General features: G+C 43.0%; 1 protein-coding gene across 2 annotated transcripts in view; it reads left to right on the plus strand.

Annotated features, from left to right (window-relative positions):
* CREB3L2 (cAMP responsive element binding protein 3 like 2) overlaps nt 1–12,396 on the plus strand; it is an 84,494-nt gene extending 72,098 nt beyond the window's left edge. For both annotated transcript variants that reach the window (XM_062589913.1, XM_062589922.1), the window contains exons 9-12: nt 2,308–2,407; nt 3,357–3,483; nt 4,389–4,614; nt 5,504–12,396. In XM_062589913.1, the coding sequence (XP_062445897.1) occupies nt 2,308–2,407; nt 3,357–3,483; nt 4,389–4,614; nt 5,504–5,579 (529 nt within the window). In that variant the 3' untranslated portion in view covers nt 5,580–12,396. The remainder of the gene's footprint in view (nt 1–2,307; nt 2,408–3,356; nt 3,484–4,388; nt 4,615–5,503) is intronic.
* Nucleotides 12,397–22,064: the final 9,668 nt, after the last annotated feature.

The raw sequence follows: 22,064 nt of genomic DNA on the forward strand, positions 1-22,064 counted from the left end.
GGCTGCTGTGTCATCTCTGAACAAATGAACTCGTGTTTTCTGTTGCCTCAGTTCTTGCTCTTAGTTTGTCAATGGACCTGTAGTATGTCATGTAGTATGTCAACTCCCAACATTGAGTCCTTATCTGCTAAGAAGTCTGAGCAGAGCTACTGACAGATAAATGACATGAGGGAGAAAGACCTCTTATGTGAATGTAGTTGGTAAAGAAGATGGGGCTGAATCTTTGTGTATGTGGTACAGCAGACCTCAAAACACCTGCATAAGCACAAAGTGGAGGAATTACACTTTCCAAACCAAAGCATTTTGGAATACAGCACTCTGGACCCACTCTTCCCAGCAGGATTTTTAAATTGGGTGCAAAAAAAGAGATGAGCAAAGTGAGGAGAAATGCTTCTCTGTTGATTTCCACACTAGCCATTAGCTGTTTTCTCACTGACGCCTCCACAAAAAGTGGCAAGTGATCTGCGTTTCAAGTCTGCTGTTGCTGCCAGCCCCCAAACTAGGGAGGAGGAGTGCTCCTTCCTCCTCATTCTGCAGAGCTATTTTATGTTGAGCCTAGTGACTCAGGTCTGGAACAGGGGAGATTTAGTCTTCCATAATAGCACAGAAATGGCACTGTTAAGTCTTTGCTATATAACTGTTTTATGTAGCTTATTTTGTGCCAGAAAATCATATATATTGTGTATGCAGGCCTGATTCTGCAAACCCTGAGCCATGTAATTGGTGGAAAGAGGGATTGGGGGAAGAGAGAGAAGAGAGAAGGGAATTAGAATGGTGTCATTTACATGATGGAAAGTGTCTTCATCTCTTAATTTGTCTATGGTCTCTCTACCTGTGAATAAAGGACTGAATTAGGCAAATCACTTTCTTTTTTTGATAGTGCAGAGTACACCATGCTCTCAAGAGCATGCAAGACATCTTTCCTTAATAAGTTGAGAAGAACCTGCTGGCCCAGATAAATCTGTGCCATGAGCATGTCTTGTGCTCATTTTAGAATGCATTCCTGAAGTCCTTGAATTCATTAAACCCTAATTAGCAGTGAACATCGATGATTTTAAAAAAGTATATAATAATAGGCAGTCAAGTGTATCTTGAGCTGTAAAGGCACCTCTGGGTCTGTCCTACAATTAGCTTTTAGTAAGTCTGGTCTTAAAATAATCCTTCCATTTTTCTATGACATGCTAACCTTGTCTCTTGCGCTAGCATTTGACATCACAGTCTTCAAAGCAGTGGCATGGAATTTGGTGAGGGTTACCCTCTGCATAGGCAGGGCGACTTACGGGAGAAGCAAAAAGTAAAATTGGAAACAAACAGCAAAGTTAACGTCTTGATGAAAACTTGTACTATATTTAACTGTGTTGAGGGCAGGCATTTGGGTTACTCCTTTTCTGTTAAAAGGCTTTTTATCAAAGGAAAATGGGAACTGTTGGGAAAACCCTGTATCAGTCATTCTTTTGAGAACACTTCCCATTTCAGTGGCTAGCATTCTGACTGTAGTAATTAATGATGATACAACAGAAAAAAAAAAACACCTAGAAAGATAGAATAATACTCCCTGGGTCCAGGACTGTTGACTGACTACAGCAGAGTTCCCATTATGGTTGGTACCTCAGAAAAGTGCAGCCAGAGTGGCCACTTCAAGGATCTGTTATTTTATAAGCTGTTGGAGTATTTAACAAGTAGTAATGAAGTACTTCATTTAATAAATAAATTTACAGAAAATGAAGGCTGCATTTATGTCTGATTTTAAGCTCCTTTCCTTTGAAAAGAGTTGTCTGATTTCCTGTACAGCATGTTTTCAGAGAGAAGAGGTATATGTGTGCATGTACCATCAGTTAAGAGTAGCTATAAACCTGCTTCTACTTCTTTTGAAATAATGGCAAAACTCATGCTGAATTCATGGCATAGAACCAGGTTATATAGGCAGCTAGTCTGTTGCACATAATAGCAGTTTCAGTTGTTTGTACATTTACCAGAATCTACTTCTGGAAAAAACATGTAAATACAGTTTTTATTTATGAATAAGAAGCTTCTAAAACAACAAATGAAACAATTTTTTTAAGAAACATCAGTTGTGGGAAATGATCTTTTTGAAAGGTCTAGTGCTAACACATGTAAAAAAATTCTGTAAAATAAATAAATAAAAAAAATCCTTCTAATTTCAATGGGAGGATTTTAATTAGTTGTACCTTATCATAAAGGCTGTCTTACTGTCAGGTGTGTAAATCGATGCAAAAAGCTGTTTAACCAGCAAAGAGATTTATTTCTGTATTTGATGTTCATGTTTGTGTTGTCTTTGCTTTTTAGAACGCTTCTGCAGCAGTTACAGAGACTCCAAGCCATAGTTGCTGGGAAAGTGTCCCGTTCGTGTAAGGCAGCTAGCACACAGACAGGGACCTGTCTTATGGTGAGTGTCTCTAAAGCTGGGATTTGTAGGGCAATGAGATTGTCTTTCCACCACTCACAGGCCTATCTCCTGTTCCGCGAAGCCTCTTGCTTTCAGAGTCTCAGATTGGGAAACTTTTCTTGATAGTTTGACAATTAATTTTGAGTTAGATGAGAAACCTGTCTGCTGAAGACTAATGGTTGTGGGAAAGCATTAAATTCTGGAGGAGGTTTGGCCTATGCCTTTGACTAGATGCTGCAGTGATAAGAAGTGCTGCTCCTCTGAGCGACCTGTTGCATTATTTCTTACAGTATTGTATGTGAGAAATGTTGCCTAGAGTTGTAAAATGAAAATGAGGGTGGCCTTTGATGCTCGGTTCTTTGGATACCAGTAAAAATAAACTTGATCATCCAAATAAAATTATGACTAAGGCTATAAATCTACCTCTGGCCTATTTCAGTAGCAGCAGTCAGAATAAAAAAAGGATTAGAATGCAAGTCTGCCCTCTTCAAACTTAGCCAGCAAGTTCCTTTTATGCTAGAGCTATAAATTGAAGGAAATGATTTTCAAGCCCTATGCTGTTCTTCTAGGCTGCCAATCTCTCTGTTTATGCCACTTTGAAGCAAGTCGGGGGCCAACAGCAGAAATAACCTTGGAAATGCCCGACAATATCTGTAAAACACACATGGGGGTGGTGTCTGCTTTTCAACTTCGGGAGTAAATAAGGCAGCAGGCCAAAATGTTGGCAGATATGGAAAATAAACTCTAGCGTCGAAACCTGCCTTTTAGAACACTAAATTATTATTATATACATGCCTTTGCTAAGAAATACTGTATGTAGTGATGAAAATAGTCTCAAATGATTGGTTTTAAAACAGTATCAGCTCTGTTGCATGTTGATTCTTAGTTTTGATGTGTGTGTGGGCCACAAGTGAGTTCACTCACCTCTTCTGCTTCCTTCCTTTGCCAGATGGTAGTGCTGTGCTTTGCGGTAGTTTTTGGCAGCGTCTCTCAGAGCTATGGGCCCTATCCATCTGCCACAAAGATGGTGTTGCCCAGGCAGCATTCCTCGCCGGAGTCGTACACAGACTCTGTTGGTAAGTGACAACCACCCTAGTCTTGCTCTTTCCTTGATTCACCCTTTGGCTTTTGTTTTCCACACTGCCACTCCTGCATCCCACTGAAACACATCTTGCTTTTCTTCTCCTTCACTGGCAGTATGCTTGGTCCTTGTTGCCTTCTGGCTAAGGTAGAGGTGGGATTTCTCATGGGGAACTTCTGGGCTCCAGTTTGCTCCATGGTCTGAATAATTGCTGTTGCCAGTTGGGAAATATCCTTCTCGTGCCTCAGGTTGAAAGGTGAGCAGCAGAGCCTGCTGTGGCTCAGTCTGCCCTTTCACTTGAGGCCCACGTAGGGCAGTGACAGAGTTTGGCCTTGAGTGTTTGAAGTGGTGGCCTGTCTTTTCTGTCTCCTATATATGCCTCTGATTTTCCAAAGCGGAATAGCTTGGTAAGCTGTGCTGATGGCAGTAAACGTCATAAAGATGGGCAAAGCCTTGCCCCACTAGCCTGCTTGCTACTTTGTTTCTATTGTGGAACTAAAACTAGTAGGAGAGTTTGATTTCTGCTCAGTACCAAATATTCATATTGTCAGAAAGCACAGCTAATGTCAGCTGGTGTTTCCTTTACAAGTGTCAACAGAAAGTCCAAGGACTGAGTGGGAAACTGATGTAACATACTGGTTAAGAGCCAGTTGCTTGAAATGTATGTTATCAAAGTGATTGTTTCTTCTGTTCTTGTTCTGTGAATAGCTTTGTGTTCTCTGTCAGGACCATTGCTGTGGTATCTTCCCTTAGCTAACAAATTATCAGCTAAGCAGTATAAAAAGACCTTTGGTGGCTCTAGTTCTGCTCTGGTGGTTTCCAGTTCCTGACATGACTAGAGTTGTTCTCTCTGAGCTGCCTGTTTCTTATTTGTCTCTTGCCTCCTGTCTTTATATGTAGTGAGGTCAAGGAGTCTGCTAATTTATGAAGAGCCTCACCAACTGGAGGAGTCATCAAGCCCGATCTCCTTTGCAGATCGCAACGACAGACACGCAGACACCTCCAAATATACCGCCCTGTCTCTGGAAGCCGTGCCGAGGGGACAGCAGGATGATATCATGCAGTTCACAATAGCCAATGAGACGAGGCTAGAGAAGTCAGTGCTGCTGGGCCTGCAGCAACACAGGTGAATGCAGGGTGGGCTGCTTGTCATACGGGTGTTCGAGGTCACTGTCACTTATGCCTGGAGGACAACAGTAATACTGAGGGCTCTGTTATGCTGGGCACTATGCAACATGAAGGTTGGTCTTTATCTGGAGAGCTTATAGACAAAGCTGTTGTTACTTGGAGAAGTGATTGCAAGGATATTTTATTAGTAAAATGGCTACAACTCGGTGCATTTGTCAGAAACCTAACCCCTGTAAGCCTGTTAGTTATGCCTTTCCCAATTCTTTAAGTACACCTTGTATGCCTCCTAAAGGAATAAGTTGAGTGGAAGTGTGAGGCTGTGACTCACTGGCCTTTCGGTGAGGTTAGAGTGTGAAGAGCTAGAGCTTCTTACAGCAGTGATTTTACCAGAGCATAGTGCTTGAGAGTTTGCAGCACTTGGGCTTAAGAGACAGACCTGTAAAGTTATCTGGGCCACTTAACATACAGTTTTTTCATTATTTATTTATTTATATATTTATTTTAGCATGAATGTATGTTTGGGACCTCTGCAAAGTGCAGCTTTTCCTCCATTGTACCTTTGTCCTGTCACTGTTCTGTTGGCCCAGGTCTTGGTTTCTGCTAATAAATAGTAGCAAACACAACAAACAGTGGAGAGAGGGGTTTTGTTTGGAACCATGCCCTTCTAAGATCTAGCATGAGCCCTAACACACCAACTATGTCTTCTGAGGGTGCCAAAGTTGAATCCGAGGCCAAGGAGATGACTAATTCAATATGCTACTGTACTCCAATGGACAAGTACCTGGCATATAACAAGCACCTTATTAGCGTTAGCCAATTCAGGATATGCACTTTTAAAAATGACTATTAGTTTTAACCTTCGCTTTTTTTTTTTTCCCCCCTTACAGGGTCAGCTCAGAACTAGAAGGAAATGAAACACTGAAGATAATTGAACTAGACAGAAGAGTCAATGCCACCTCTTAAAAACAAACAAAAAAAAGCCTTTTTTTTCACTTTCCCCTTTTCCTCCATATTTTCAACCAAAGGTGCCCCCTTCCCTACCCCCTGCCTCCCCCCCACCAACTCTGACTTGTCATCCTCAGTGAACCAAAGCACAAAAGAGAGGGAGTTCAACTTCTGCATTGACTGGTGTGGCTGTGACTGCAGATGGGATCTCATGTCCTTGTAACTCCCTTCCTCACTTAACATACAATCCCTGTCTTTGCTTTTATTCCTTTCCTGTCTGATGCTGCAAGGACAGGATTGAATTATGATGGCAGGTGATGCCAGCAGTATGCTGATGATTGATCTGTGTGTGCGCATGCACACGTTCTAATCTGAGCACAAAGACATTCTGTAGAAGAGTGGGATATGCAAAATCGATGGGAGCATGTGGGTTAGGTTACCTGGGAGAAGGAAATGAAGAGAAATAAGAGTTGTGACATGATGCTGCTCAGAATCAAGCCACAGCTCTGTGCTTGCTGGCCTGTAACACTTGAACCTTTTTGAGGGGAGTGAGAGTTGTGTTCACAGTCTGCTTCTGAAGGCACAAGAATGGACACACACTGGGCCAACAGCACAGGCAGGAGAGGGATGCACAATGAGTGCTGAATTGTCCTCTTCTATCTCTTTCTCTCTTCTCCCTTCAGCCCTTCATCATTTAGTGGGTTAGGTTTCTCTTTGGGTTGGAAGTATTCCCGGTAGGTTTCCCTACTGCTTTTCCAAGCTTGTAGAATTCAAGCAAAGATCGGTCACTGTCTTGTCACACTTTGCCTATGTGGGAGAATTACACAGGTTTAACTAAATCTGTTTAGAAAGCAGGTTTTGTTAAATTTGTGCAGCGTTTTGGATGGATGTCCTTTAGTCTGCTTAAGGCTAATTTATTTAGCTTAAGTCAATTCCTTGCCAACATAAACGAAATCAATGGAAGGCTTAAACAGAAGTGCCTTATGAGAAGACTATGTGGATTTAATTTATTGGCTTCTAGATGCATTGATGGAATTTCTCATGTAGACATGGTTTCAGATTGTTCTGTGTTTTTTCCTTTCCTCACCGCCCTCCTGTTACTGTTGTAAATAGTATTTATTAGCTTTGCAAGATTTTGCTCAAGCAGCTGCAATGAAGAGACTAAAACTTTCCTAACCCTGCAAGTGGTTTGGTCTGAACCAGATACACAAAAATCACTGACCACCACTCCCTCCCTTAAGTTTTAATCCCCCAAAGTAAATGTTAGAAAGTCATGAGTTTCTTCTTCCTCCTGTCTCCTTTTCCAGAGACACAGGATCTTAGATGAGCCACTTAGCCAAAAAGATAGAGGTATCTGTAGTCCCTGCTAGGCACAGTTCAGACTTGTACAGCATGGTGAAGATGCTGATGCTGAACAATTGTATGGCAAGACAGTCCCTGAGCTAAAAGGTTGAGTACGTAGACAGCAGACAAGACAGAAGAGGGATGGGATAGGCACATAAAGGAGATTGAGTGACTTGCCCAGGATTAGTGGAAAAAACAAGAGTGGTATTCAAGTCTGATCCTGGTCCTGTGCTGCTCTTACTCTGTTATGTTTCCTTGGAAGCACCATGTTGTCCCTTTTAGCTGCTGCCTTTGGGGTTTCTCCCTCTCTCAGTACCCTGGTCATGCCTTTGCCTGGGCTGTGCTTCTGCTCACAATTTGTCCTTGGAGTGGCGCAGTCAAACCTGCCTAGGATTTCCAGCAGGTTTTATCTAATTACTACAAGAGGGCACTCAGACTCCTCAAAGGATGGGTTTAATGTGGAAACCCTAATTCAACAGGCTGATGTGGCAGAAAAATGCAATTAAAATTTTTTTTGACTTTTTTTTTTCCTCTCATGATAAGGGAAGAACTAATCTAGCCTTACAAGTCTTTTTTTTTTACATGTACAATAGATATTTCCTGCAGGTATTCTATTTTGTACTGGATTTGTATTTTATTATAGCTACTGCCACACTAGCTCCCTTCTTATTCTTCATGCTCCTTTCATAGACTTCTTCCTTTGCTATCCTGTTTGCTTGCCTCTGTGTCTAATTCAAAACTGAGTGAAATGAATGGAGAGAATCCAGTGGATTAGTTGGCTTTGAAGCAGTCCCCACAGTGCCAAAGGTCTTTCACATCAGTGAGTGGAAGATGCACCTGATTCCATGAACTAATAATGAGTTTTGGTGTGCAGACATGCTTTTGAGATTATGCCCTCTTTGCCTATACAAGTGCCTTTTTATTATTTTACCTTTGGTGGCAGTGACAAGAAAATTGCCACTGTAGTCCATCTTGCAAGAGTTCCCTTCCCAGAATGGGTCAGTATCCTTCCTAAAGCTTCATCTTTACAGTGATTCTGTTCGATCCTCTGCATGTATTTTTTTTTTTTTTTATGCAACGATTTAAGGCTCCATGTTAATAATGAACCACTGGTAGGTGTGACTGAGGGTGAGACACAAGGGATGGCAGCATTGTTTAACCACACGAGGTCAGCAAAGTGAAATGAGAAAGCTGGGTCTGACCCTTTGACTACCATATGGCTAGCCAGCATAAGGGGGCAATGTCATAGGTGAGAAAATTAAACAACCTTGTGTGTTTGTTTTTTTCAGAGCACCCACAGTTTGCCACCTCTGAGTAAAATTGTGAATGCTTCAGACTTTTGCAAAATAGGCCCAGGTTGTCAGGCACAGCGCTACTCTTTGCTAATCTTGCTACTTGTACTGTGCATAAATGGAAGGCCAGTCTACCTGAGCTCATACTCATTACCCAGTTTAATGTGTAACTGGATCATGTCCCATTGCAGAGGTACAGCTAACTCCAGTGTAAATAATAATAATAATAAATTATTTCCTAGTATTCCTAGGAATGGAAAACATAACAAAAAACAAACCACGTCCCTCCCTGAAACCTACTGCATTAGTCACCATTGAAGCTTTGCCTTTCTTGTTTGCTTAATTTGGACATGTTCAACGCTGATTGGGAAAGCCACATTTTCGTCTGAAGCATTTTACACCGGTCATAGTCTGGATCAGGCAACTGAATTAAATCATTTGAACCTATATGGCAATATTGATATTTTTGTTAGTGTTTGATAATCTAGTTCTATAATCTTAATTTCTCTCATCCTTTAAATTATTTCTAGGTACTCTTTTGGGATTGCTTTATCTGTCATGCACATTGTTTTGGGGTCTGTTTTTATTAAATATAATTTCTTCATAATAAGGGATTGCCTTTAAAAACCTATGCTTTGTTACGTTTTTGATGATCTTTCTTCAGGGCTTTTAACAGAACTGGTTTCTCTTAGACAGTAGAGGACAAAATATCTTTTGAGATTGCCTATCCATGTGCTTTTATGCAACAAGGACCTCATAATCTCCAGAGTTAGTTCTGCCTGTGTTAAGTACCTAGCATGAGGGACAGAAGAGGCAGGCCACATCCAGTTGCACTGCAGAACCTCAGCAATCCAGCTGTGGGCCGAGGGTTGATGCGCTGCATCCTACGCAGGATGGGTGCTCTAGGTGCTCTGTATTAAGGGTATAGAGGAGCAGTGAGAGGTATCCAGGGAGAATACCAGCATAAGTGCTTTTAATTAGCTCAGCTATATTATTTGAGGTCTTAGCCTTCTGCCAGTATATTTTTTCCAGTGGTCGGTAAGCAGGGTAATGTTTATGTATGCACAGTGTAGGAAAAGGCCTTCCATGCTACTTAATTGCCACCTCTATTAGAAGACTTATGTGATCTTTAGTATCTTTAGCTGAACCCTTAGGCTGGTCCTCAGCACGATTTTTTTACCTGCTAGTAAACTTAGCTTTTGGCCCATAGCATTAAAATATGTCTAGATCTGTCAGCTCTTTGCTTCTAGGGAGATAAGCTATGAAGGAACGTAGGGCATTATTTTTTTTTAATATATATTATATATATATATATTTAAAAATATCAAGTACAGGGCTCTAATCTTGTTACCAGTGCGTAGATAATGTATTTTTGCTAGGCTATTTATAGTTCTTTACTGCACTTCTCTTGTTTTATCTGTACCATTCAATATTTTTCAGAAGCACGGACTAATAGTGGATTAAGCTGAAGTTCTTAGACCAGATCCCAGCTGATACAATGCAGCGTGCTTCTCACTTACAGTTTTTAGAGGCTGTAGACTTGATACTGGCAGGCGACCTCTTCCATATCTCTCTGTATAACAATGTATCACAATACAAGCTTATTCTTGATTTCTCTGATGTGAAGCTGAAAATGAATTAAAAACTTTTATTTTCTTTTTTCCCCTTTCCTCCTGCTAATAAACCAACAGCCCTCTACCCCACCCCACCCCACACTGTCAGCAATGAATTCTGTCTAGGTGCTTTTAGAAGGTAGGTCAAGCAATGACTGATGTTAATTGCAACATTGGGAGGGATTTCCGCAGAGCATTTGGGCTCTAGATTTTAGCTAATGCCAAGAGGCCATTGTACAAAACGCACGCAGCTAAGAAGTATATGGAGTATTTTTATACTCTTAGTAACAAAAATATTTCTTTCTCAAGTCACTAATTAGAAAGGGAACATTATGTATTTTGAAGGTGATATGGTAGGTCAGTACTTCATAACTGCAGAAGTTATATTAGCCTATATAAGTAGTGTAGAGCTGTGATACTGTTGCTTTGCACTATAGTGTTAAGAACAAATGCCTTTGAGGGTTGTAAAGACGAACTGGCTTATGCATTGATGTATTTACAAATAAGATAGAAGGATTCAATCAGAATACTGTAGCTTTCTCATGGCCAATAAAATGACAGTGGACATACTAGGATTGCACCCTCAGCATCTCCTTGCGAGTATTGCATTGCTTAATCAGCAGCAGTTGGAGATTCTAGCACCGAGAGTGGAACTTCCACTTGTGCTTCTGATTTTCATGTTAGCCCTGCTTTGCTTTAGTAGGTATAGACCTGAACTGACTTCCTGCTTTGAAAAGAGTGCATCTTTCAGGGAACTCTCACTTACGATGTTGAAATGGAGTTTGAATATTGTTTAAGTTATTACCAGTAATCTAGTAATAACCAGTAAAGCCCATGTCCATACTTTTCTTCCCAGAGTTGGGATTGAATAGGTGAGAACAAAACATGGGAAAGCTATAGTTACAGACCTGCCTTAAAGAAATGATGAAAGATATAGATGAAGGTATTCTTGACATGACAGACTTCTCAGTTCTTAATTTCTTAAATCGGGAATAATGGTCTTTTTTCATTAATTCCTCTTGCCTTTTTTACCTTCTTTTCCCCTTGCTCTTTGACACTATGAAGTCCTTTTTATATAAAACAAATGTCTAACTAATCTTTATAATATATTTCATTTTCCTTTCCAATACAGATTTAAAAAAAGAAAATCTTTAGCAACCCATAAATAGGGCAGCAGAGGGGAGAGAGGGGAAAACAGAGGCAGGTAGTCAAATTTTCTTTTGTTAACAGAACTCTGTTCTTACCTGACTTCTGTCATATCTGATTCTAATTCAGTGGTCTTGTAGTAACGGCATCTTGCTTTCTTCATTTGTATAGTTAGCAGGAATGAGTGTGAGTGTGTGTGTGTGTGTGTACATGTGCATGAAGAGCAATTAAAAAAAACCGTAGAAGATGTGTGTTTTTTTTTTTTATGTAGTAAGTGTTACTAAATAAAGGCATCTGCCTGAACACACAGCACACATTCCCCTTGGTGCGACAGAAAGTCCAGATGTTTCCTTCTGAAACCTGGTCACATTCCACGCCGCCAAACATTCATAAAGCAGTCATGTGAATTGCTGTTGAGGTCTATCCTATTAGCTACTGTTGACTGAGAGTTGTTGCACTGTGTCATTTTGTGTGTATGCATGGACTGTCTGGCTTTTCTGTAAGACAGCTGTGTCCCAGTACAAGAAAATTTAGTAGGCTTTATTGTGTTCAGCCTTCAAGTGTCATTTTTGTTTAGTGGAATTCCAACTTTGAATGCTTTTTTTTTTTTTTTTTTTTTTTAATGCTATAAGTTAGATAGTCAAAAGGAGCGACAATTCAAGGAACACAATTTGTTGAAGTGGTCTTCTGCTAGAGGACCAAAGGAATCCTGCTTGCGTGGGAGTGCGACCACTCTAACCACCCTGCAGGCACAGTATGGTGCAAGTGAATGGGGTCAGTTTGCCCTCAGAGGGCCACACAGTGCTGTAAAAACATCGCGGTTTCTCTGAGATTTGCAGAACCTTCCAAAGGGCAAATTACCTGACTGTGTGCTTGAAGAAAAATAAGTTTCTGGGGCCAAAAAATGTTGCCTTGGGCCATCAAAAACAAGACCCTGTGACTCCGAGTCACTCTGTGTGTGACACCCCTAAAGCATTTCAGCTGATCTTTCCTTCCTCCCTCCCTCCCCCATTTATGTTGATAGAGTATGGTTTTGTGCAAACACTTGGACAAAACTCTCTAAGTTAAAAAGGACAGTGATATTGAATTGTGCAAAAGCATAGCCACCTAAATTCCTTGGTAAACTGCATTGGAGCCTCTTCTGGCTGCCGGTATTTCTGTTCCTTTGCAAAAAGTCTGTTAAGCTCCAGGTATGTGTGTTCAATGGCCTCTCTATTTTTGTACAAGCACTGCTCATCTGGATATGTTCCCACCTGATTGTTCACACTGCAAACATGTCCATTGGGTGTAAAGAAATTGCTATTTTTCCTTTTAAATCGTTTGCTTAATTCTACAAGAGAACAGACTACCTGCTTTTGTAGCCTAAATACATATGTAGCTAAGTAAAGTATGTTATGCTTTTCATTTCTTGCAAATAAATATTTTCTGTAGAAAAAACAAGTACAATTTGTTTGCCTTCCTGTTGGTTGGAAAAGATCTAGTCATATGGCTTTTGCAAGTGCAGCACTATGTGCAATATATTTGTCTTAATGCAGCAGAACCCTGGTAATTTAGCATGTTAAAGAAGGTTAAAGCAGTACTGTGGGCTTTTACAGAAAGGGCTGCCCTTTCTTTTTGAGAATTTTATCTGTCAGTAATGGGTGGAAATTAGACAAAAGCTGATGGCATTTAATAACCATAATGGCACTCCAGTATGACTACGCAATACAGCCGCATTAATACTAAATTCTTTCTCTATCTAAAAGTGAGATCCAAGCAGACTGGTGTTCAAGGGGCGCTAGCTTCAGCCTAGTGAGACCAGTCTGCAGAGTAAGAGCTTAATTTCAGTGGGCCCAATAGCCCTCTACAAGGTCAGGCCTTTCACTTCATTGGCTTGTAACTAAGCAACTGGACAACTTGAAGTGAGCCTTTCTGGAGAGCTCTTTCTGCTCTGGCTTTAGGGGATGGGTCGTCTTCTGGCCTCTGCTCCTTCCTTCACCCTGACTCGCCCCCCCACTCCCCTTAGTAGCTTTCTCCAGCAATTCCCAAAGGTTGCTGCTTGGCCTATGTGAATGGTTGACATTATGCCCCACAGTCCAGAAGCAGCATGCAGCCAGGGGACAGCACTGATCTTTACACAAACGTTTGAGTAGGTGCACAAATAGAAAATACCTCATTTCTTCCAGTTTAGGGACTCTGTGCCTTTGCTGACCCTCCAGGGAAAACGATAGCACAATACAGATATGAAAAATAGCATTTGAAGAGCTAGTTTTAGAAGGGCATGGTCATTTTTTTGTATTATGCACATTTTAAAAAAGCACACAAGGAAGGAACCTCTTGTATGAGATCCCTGCATCCATATTTTGACAATGAAGAGCTTATACTCTGCAGGAAATACCCATTTTCCCCATTTTACTGAACTGAAAACAGGAGCATGACAAATGTCTTCCTTTTTGAGGTATCTTAAAGAAGGCTGCTTTAGAGGTTGTGGAAGGCAGAGTACTATGAAGACTGGAACACACAGCCTGTGCTAGATGAGTGATGGGGATTTTCAGAAGTGTCTTGATTTGGAACCAAGAGGTTAAAGTAGCACAAGAAATTTGCAGTGAAGCCAAAAGGAAAAGCTCTCCTCCCCTGAGCTCTAGCCTTGTGCTTTTAACCCAGGTATTGTCTTTTGTTACCTGCTATTACAAGAAAAGGAAATTAGTATGAGAGGGTGTTTTTTTTTTTCCTGTCTTGTCTAACATGCAGTCTGCATGCAGTGCTGTAGCAGAGCAACTCCTAAGCGGAGCCCTGTTACAGCACAAGAGCCTGTTACCAAACTCCTTTTGCCAGAGCAGATGATTAAGCAGCTCCTTCACACAAACTGTCTTTTTACCTCAAAGGAGGGTATCTGTGATGCTTTCTCTTGAGGGTGGGGGGAGAAGGGCTTTACTTTGTCCTTGAAGTTCTGCGTCTGGTTTATTTTCTCTGCTCTCATCTCTTTGGAGGTTGCTGCAAACTCAGTCTTTCTGTCACTGGGTTCCCCTTGCTGTCTGAACAGACAATTTTGCTTGCCAGAGCTATTGAACCGGGACACTTCTTCGTAGCACCAAGCCATACATAACATTTTAGAGGAAAATTGTTACACCGTGACTGACTGGGGAAGTTACCCCTAGCTTAGTTTTAGCTGAGCTCAGTGCCTCTGAGAACACAAAATACCAACCAGTGATTAATGATTGGTTAAGAACTACATCAGGTCCTAGCATTGCCCTTAAAGCATCATACAGCAGGCAATACTGCAGGGAGCCTGTGATTAAAAAAGAAACCTACGTACGACAGAAATGGTGGGTGATGAGCTGTCAAGTTCACTGCCTATCACCCCCCAGTACATGCTGTTCTTTGAAAAGCATGTTACTGCTTGAATTTAAGGTGGAATTCTAATGCTCTTTCTCAGGCTGCCTTTGCCTCCTGCCTTTGCAGGGCAGGAGAAAGGGTGTTCAAACAGCTTGCAGTGCTTCTCCCAGCATGGTTTGGGTAGTAAGTCTTCACCTTTTGCTGTGACACAAGCATTGTACCTATTTTATGATATCATAGACTCCACCAACCATTCCAGATGTTTCAAGCAGATTCACTAGCACAATTAATTTTTTTTTTTATTTGTTTGGTTTTATTTGTTTAGAAATATGGACCTAATTACGAAGTTTAGGAGCAAGTAGCAAAAGCTTAGACCTTGGCCATAAATAAGATTATTCTGCAATAGCCATATCCAGCACGGAGAGAGCACGGGACAGTGACGGAGGAAATTAGCTTCTGAGTCTAGTCTCGCTCATGACACGCTGCTCAATTTGGTTAACTCCTGTCCATGCTTCAGTTTCCTGGTCTATGAAATGAGGCCAAAGACAACTTCCCTCATCTATATAAGGCCCACTGAGATTAACTAAGGAAGAGTAATCTATAAGGTGCTAGTTATCAAAAATAAAAACATGTTTCACTTCATGTTAAATGAATAATACTTGTATGTTTTGCTTCCCCTCAGTTTGTGCTTCAAAATGTTAAATTTACTCTGGGATCAGTTTCATTTTTCAGTTTCTTCGTGCTGTCTTGTGTGGTTTCAGAGAGTCCACACATGAACCTTTTTTTTAAAGAATGAGTTTTTTACCTTTTATAATTGTATTCATCTTACACTGTATTTACACGAGTTCTACATGCTGCTATAAAACTATGTTTTGGTGTACATCTGGATCCTATTTTTGCTGTGATATAACTGAGCAAAAAATAATTGTTATAGAGTACGATCACATTTGTTGGGCTATTTCACTTCCATTTGCTAAAGTAATGGTTAGCAGTTGGTGAGTCCTTTTCTTAAACCTATTTTGTAGACATTCGGGTTTGGCTCATGGAATTTGTGAAGAGGCAGCACCCAGGAACGTGAAGCCAGAATCAGGGCCGTGTTCTCGGCACCATGGGGCCTTGTAGCAACAGGAATCAGGGAATATTTCTTGAAGTGGCAGTCTACATGCAGAAGACGCGTGAAAGAGTGGCAGTGCTGGAAAGTAGCAGAAAAATTATAACAGAATCCAGTAGAAGGTGGAACTCAGTAACTGACCAGATACCTAACCAGAGCTAGTGTTGGCAGAACTGTAGCATAAAGCTGCTCTGCCCAACAAGGTCATTTGCTGAGATGAAAGCATATTACTACATGTTAAGCCTCAGCCACTACTGGTTACTCGATAGATGAGCAGTGCTCCATTTGAACCGCAAATGCTGGCCAAAAGTTAATGTTTTGGGGGGCATATCTATCTGCTTTGGGTTGGGAAGGGAATCTGGCTGCAGTTTCAGCCTTGTTTGAAAAAAAAAATAAGAGTGTGGATACACACACACGCTTGTGTATAAATATATGTATATAAGTGTTTTTCCTGGAGCCTACTGTGTTGTCTTGAGGATGAATTTTGTATGACCCTCATGTAATTTGGACCATTTGAAATGGAGTCACTTTTCACTGCCTAAATTGGCACACCAAACAAATAAGGTTACCTCACCTTCTCCCCATTCTGTTTTTTAATACATTGACCTCTTTATCATTAAGAACAGGATTTTCAGTACCTCCCACTCTAGGTAAAGCTTACTGCAGCATAACTGCCTATGCGCACTGAAGTGTTCAGCAGGGGATTTAAGAGATATGTGAGAGGTAGGATAAGCCTTCTCTTGGCTTTCCTCCACAAGGCTGAATTCCCTCCTTTCTGAGCATTTCCTGTTTCAGCCCCACCATCCACCCTGCTTTTGAAGGCAGGTGGTATGGCTATAAGTTTCCACCCAGAAAAAGCGCTTGCCACCTGCTAAAGCTTGTCAGCACTCCCAAATGAGCAGAGGAGTCAGTGCAGAGGGATGCGAGGTGCTCTTGTTATCCCAACAACTGAGCACTTGCTAGAGTCGCCAGCTGGAGAAATGAGACACTGGCCAGGGGAATTCAGGCTTTTGCCAGCACAACTCTCCCAGATACTAGCAAAACCCGCTAAGAATCTATTTTTGTGCTGATCTTTTCCCTCCTGATCCAGCCACAAGGCTGCAGAAACATCTGTGAGTAAACCTGATGCTCTGAGGAAGTTTCTGCTGTTGTTGCCGCCCTTCTGAAACTACAGGAATTGACAGCTATGCCATGGATGTAACCGTGTAAGCAGAGTTTTCCTTCACTAGCCTCAGATTCTCTCATAATTGCTTCTCTTCGGTAAGAGGTATAGGAAGTTGATTTAGCACTTTATATTGCAAATGAGTCATGCAAATTGCAGCAGGCAGAGGGAAAGCAGGTAATCCCCCAGCACAGTATAAATGCGGTAATGTGGGCACAATTATCAGTGACAGGCAGGAGCTGCAATATGGTTTATGCTGGAGGATGAGTGCATGGCCCAGTGGCATGGATGTTAGCTGAGAGGGGAGCTAGGAGATACTGGTTTGTTGACAGGCTTTGCACCAGGTGCTCTGGGGACACTGGAGCAATCTGCTGGGGCATAGAGCTGTTCAGCTATAGACAGAAGGCTAAAAGAGCAAGACAGCACCATCTTGTATGCTTTTCTGCTCGCTAATTGCAAAATTAGTATTTTGGCACATGCTATCAGCATCTCTTTGTAGTGATAGAACATAGGTTTTTCACCAGTGACAAAACCCAAGAGATACCTATGATGACTAGTTGATGACTAGGGCTTATGCCACCACTCCTCATCCTTGAAGCTGGATGTTGTGATAGCACAGAACTTGATGATATTTCCATCTCAAAACAATTTAGTGTCTTTCTACCAAAAGAATTGTCACATGCCCTTAAATGGGATACTCTGACTAGCAGTATCAGCTGCTAATTCTCTCGGAAGTTCACCTGAGGACTTTCCAGTTGAGGTCTCTGCTTGGCATGGACAAGGTGTTGACTGTTTCAGTGGAGCCCCATGCTGGTTTGAGGTCTCTTTTGTGTGATACTCAGAGCAGGACCAGGACTTTCTATTAACAGTTTTGCAGTAAGAGCTTTAGTTTTGCTGCTAATAAGCCATGCATTACCTTGTTTAATTATGTTTTCTTCATTGTGCTTCATTAGAAACTAAAACTATTCTGAAGTTTGGAGAAGACAATTTATACACATATTGTGGGATGCATATGTGCGTGTAGATAATATATGCACCATATACACATATGGAGAGAATATCATTTTGAAAGCTGGTTAAATTTCTTAAATGCTTTAACTGTAGATAGACTTTTCATCACCCTTCCCTACTGCCAGCAAGGGACAGGAAAAACATTATTTGGCTGGCTTTGAGAGCCTGTCATTACTGAAGTCAAGGCAAAACATATGTACATGATGTATGCTAAGCATGGATAGGCTGAATATTTAAATATAGTATGAACAAGAGCAAAAGTCAGATGTAAGGAACCTATTGGCTGTCTTCAGTCTGATTCATGCCCAAGATTCTGCAACATTCGCACTCTGGTGCATACAGGCAGCGTGTGCATGCTTTTGCCTGGTTTACTTTTAATTATGTCGCTGGCTATGCCATTGCCAAGGGATCGTGGGAGGGGGAATGGCCAAGCACGATGGTCATCGGTGGGTACTATGGCAGTTCTGATATCTGTTCCTGTAGGGCTTGTTTTCTCCGCAGAGCAGTACTCTTCATGTTTTTCCCTTTTTATTTCTGGCTTTCTGTTTTGGATCACGTTGCCTTGGACTAGCTCTTGACACAGGAAATATAGCAATGGATGAGGAGAACTCCTGCCGAAATTTCTGAGTAGTCCCAAACCTTGGCCTTCTCCACACACAATTTATTGTCCCTGCTAGCTCGTGCATTTAAATAGCCCCGCACTGATGGCTCCTTGGAAAGTCTTAAGCTTCCCCCCATGAGCAAAAGGGGGAACAAGGCTGGAGAACAATTTATTTTTCTAAGAGCTGTTGCAGACTTAATGCCAAAAGGTAACTCTTTGTGGTTGGGTATTTTGATTCTGAGTGTATTAGATGGCGCTTGTCTGGGATAAAATTTAGATGAGATTAATAGGTAACTAAATATGCCATGTAAGAAGATTACAGCATTGTTTGCTGCTTTTGGGCACCCGACCTCTCTCTCCCACAGGCTTTTTTTTTAATATGGCACTAGGAGAAAACCTGGCAAAGTTAAATCAAGAGTCACAAGCCTAGCTCCAGCTAACTTTGCATGCCTACATGAGAAGGCTTTACGAGGGGCACGAGTGCGATTTCGTTGAGGGAAACCATTTTTTACAAGATGCCGTTCAGACGCTATCTGTCGCAAGCAGGAGAGCAGCCGTGGGGCGCCTTCGCCGGGGAGCGAGGCCTAGCTTCGGGCCCGCGGTGGAGGCGCCGCGCCGGCGCCCTGAGGCGAGGAGGCAGCGGCGGCGGGGCGCGAGGACCCGGGGGCTCGGCGGCGCCCCCGCGCGGCCGGGCAGCCTAACGGTCCCCCGGGGGCCGTTAGAGGGGGCGTGGCGCGGGGGGAGGGGCGTGGCGGCGGTTTCCCCGCGCGCTGATTGGGCGGCGGGGCGGGGCGGGGGGGGGGGCGGTGGCGGCCGGGAGTTTCCCACAATGCCCCGCTGCGGTGCGGCCGCCGATGGATGCTGCGCGGCGGCGCTGCCATTTGCAGCCGCCGCGGCTCGCAGCGCGCCCCGGGGCCCCGGGAGCAGCGGCCCCGCGGCCCCCGCCGCCCCCCAGCGCCTGCAGCCGCCGGCAGCCCCCCGCCTGCCGCCCCCTCCCCCTCCTCGCCGGGGGAGCCGCCACCTGTGCCCCGCCGCAATGAACCCCCCCGCCGCGGCCGGCGGGGAGGAGACGGGGGCGGCGGGCGGCGGCTGCCGGGGGGCCGAGGGCGGCGGGGAGGCGGCGGGAGCCGCCGGGGCGCCCGAGGAGCCGGTGCTGGCCGCCGCCGAGGAGTCGCTGGAGGAGAAGCTGCGGAGCCTCACCTTCAGGAAGCAGGTGTCCTACAGGTGGGTGCCGCGGGGCGGCGGGGGGGGGGGGGGGTCGCCGAGCGTGCCCACCCGCCCGCCGAGCCTGCCCCGGGGCAGGCAGGGGCTCTGTGCAGCCCCCCGGCGGGGATGCGAGGGGGCGGCGTGTCTGCGCAGGCTTTGGAGTTAGCCCAAGGAGTCCGAAACGTGCCGGGAGAATAGGCTGGTCCTGCTCCCCTGTGGGCCTGGGGAGCAGCCTGGCTGCGCTGGGTAACAAGGCAGCGGCTCACGTTCCTGGGGCCTCCAAAAGCTCTCAGGAAGCGACTGGTAAAGCATTTCTGGTGGCGGTGCCGCTTCTGAGGGGAGCTTCTCTGTGGGAAGTCTCGCAAAGTGCAAGTTGTCTTTTCATCTCCGCTCCCCGCATCCTTGCTGGGAGGTATTATGTAAGCACGAGTGCTTGCCCGTGCGGGTGGGCGGGTGGTTGTACCCATGCATAACCCCCCGATCTGTCAGGCAGCGGACCAGAGACCAAGAGCGTGCAGCCACCTTGGTGGTAGGCTGCCCGCTATAACCAAGGCAGAGTCATACTTTCATAACCAGGTGCTCGCGTTTGTAGTGCTCTGCCTTTATGCCAAATGCTTCACACCAAATAAACGAGTTTCTTCCTCTTATAAAAACACCTGTGTGAATGGCGATCTATTAGGGTGAATGGGTAACTAATAGGGTTTGTCTCCTTTTTTGTTACCAGTTAGAATCTGTCAGTGGTCAGTAGCACTGAAATCAGTTGCTGTTTGAGAAGCTTCATGCAAAAAGTTTTCCAGTCTTGCCTAATTCTGGCTGCATAGCCCCAGTGGAGGCAGCACACCACCAGTTACTAGTGTTCCAGCTAAGGATGAGCCGTCTTAACCAAGAGAATAGAAAACACTGCAGAGCTTGCTCCTTATTTCTGCTTTGGAAGGAAGGAAAGGAAAGAGAGCTTCTAGGTCTAGGTATGTTACCTGAAAAATCTTTTCTAACATGGAAATACTTCTTTAATGTGCTTGTGCACATTTACGTCTGAAGACAGCTTAGTAATGGTTTGAGTCTCTGCATGTGGTAGGCTTTAAGAATGACATAATAATAGTGTTCATAGCTGAAGTTTTATATAATACTTCATATATGGATAGAGACTTCGTAAAGGCTGATTGTCTGACTGGTGAGTGTATAGTTTGGGATGATTCATATGAGACTCAAGTGAGCAATGTGAAAAGAGTAACTTATTGGACACCTAGAGAACATCACATTCATGCTTCATCTCTCAATACTTTTGTGGTATTTTTTCTTTCTAGTGCATGCCATTTAGCAGCAAGTTGTGCCCTTTACAGGTGAAGGCAGATGCTGAAGGTGTGGGCTATGGAGATAACTGCTTGTGAGACAGGACTGCTAATGTATGTCTGCCCTTGGTACAGAGAGGATAGAGTTTGCAATAAAGTTTTACAGGTATTTGTAGTCAGGCTCTACATTTTTCCTTTATTTCATTAGTTTTGGCATCTTCTCTTCTTGGAGAAAAAATATTAAAATCTATTTATAGTATCTTGTTTTCTAGATTATCTAGAAGTGTGTTAAAGACAGAGGGATTCTTCAGTTTTTCTGCATGGTATACATGTGTAAGGATTTCATAATAAATATTGATAGAAGGAAATGTAAAATTTATTTCTCTTCCTCCTCCTGCCATTCCACTCCCCCATCTAGGCAAGCATACAAGTCCTGAACCTTTAGATTAAAAGTCTTTTACTTACTTTACCATCTTTTGAGGTAGGTTACTCATTTTGCTTGACTTAGACTACGTGCATGAAACTACATTCTCTTTGCATCTTTGGATTTCCACACTTCTACTTCTTTTGGGTCAGGCTTCCAACAAATAATGTTCACTGTCTCATTTCCCTATATAGAGAGCAATCTGAGCAAATACAAGAATGGAAGAGTTTTACTAAGGACCTCTACTGTGTTCTTCCTCCCCCCACCCAGCCTCCTTAAATTGCTACCTTTTCTCTCAGTAAATTACGGTGCTGAAATACATTTGTAAGTGTATATGACTATATAATATGCAGGAAAATCTGTTTATGTTGGCATTTGGCCTCCCTTATATGCTAGTACAATAGAAGTTATTCAAGGCTCCACACTAGCTTTCAAAGGCTCATTTAGGATCCTATCTGTAGGTATGTTACTGACGTACATCCACATATCTGTATTTACATGTGCAGAAAAAACAGATGCAACTTGCTTAAAATAATGCAGATTCATGCAAATAAAAGTAAACAGTTCTGTTAGTGACGAGTAAAAAATGAAACGGTGACTCAAAGAGTGGTCAAGGTATTGTCATGAGGGGGAAAAAAAGGTAGGCGAAGAAGAACAAGAAAAATATTTCCTATATTAACTTTATGTTAATCACTCCCTACCGTATGCAACCATGGTTTACCAGAATATGCCTTAAAAAAAAGTTCCATCTCCCCCCCCCCGCCAGTTCTCTGTTATCAAACAGCAACTGCTCTCATTGTAAAGTAGATCTGTTTGGGTAATTACGTGGTTACTGCATGCACGTAACTTGTTAGCTTTTCTAGAACCACAGCCATCAGTAACATAGCAGAGATACAGCTTGCAATGCAGAAATTGCTGTATTAAATGTATAATGAATATGTGTAATAAATACATATCTAGATGTTTGTCCCCCATATCAAACTGTCACG

Source organism: Rhea pennata, chromosome 1 (genome assembly GCF_028389875.1).
Source record: "Rhea pennata isolate bPtePen1 chromosome 1, bPtePen1.pri, whole genome shotgun sequence".
In the NCBI taxonomy this organism is placed as follows: Eukaryota; Metazoa; Chordata; class Aves; order Rheiformes; family Rheidae; genus Rhea; species Rhea pennata.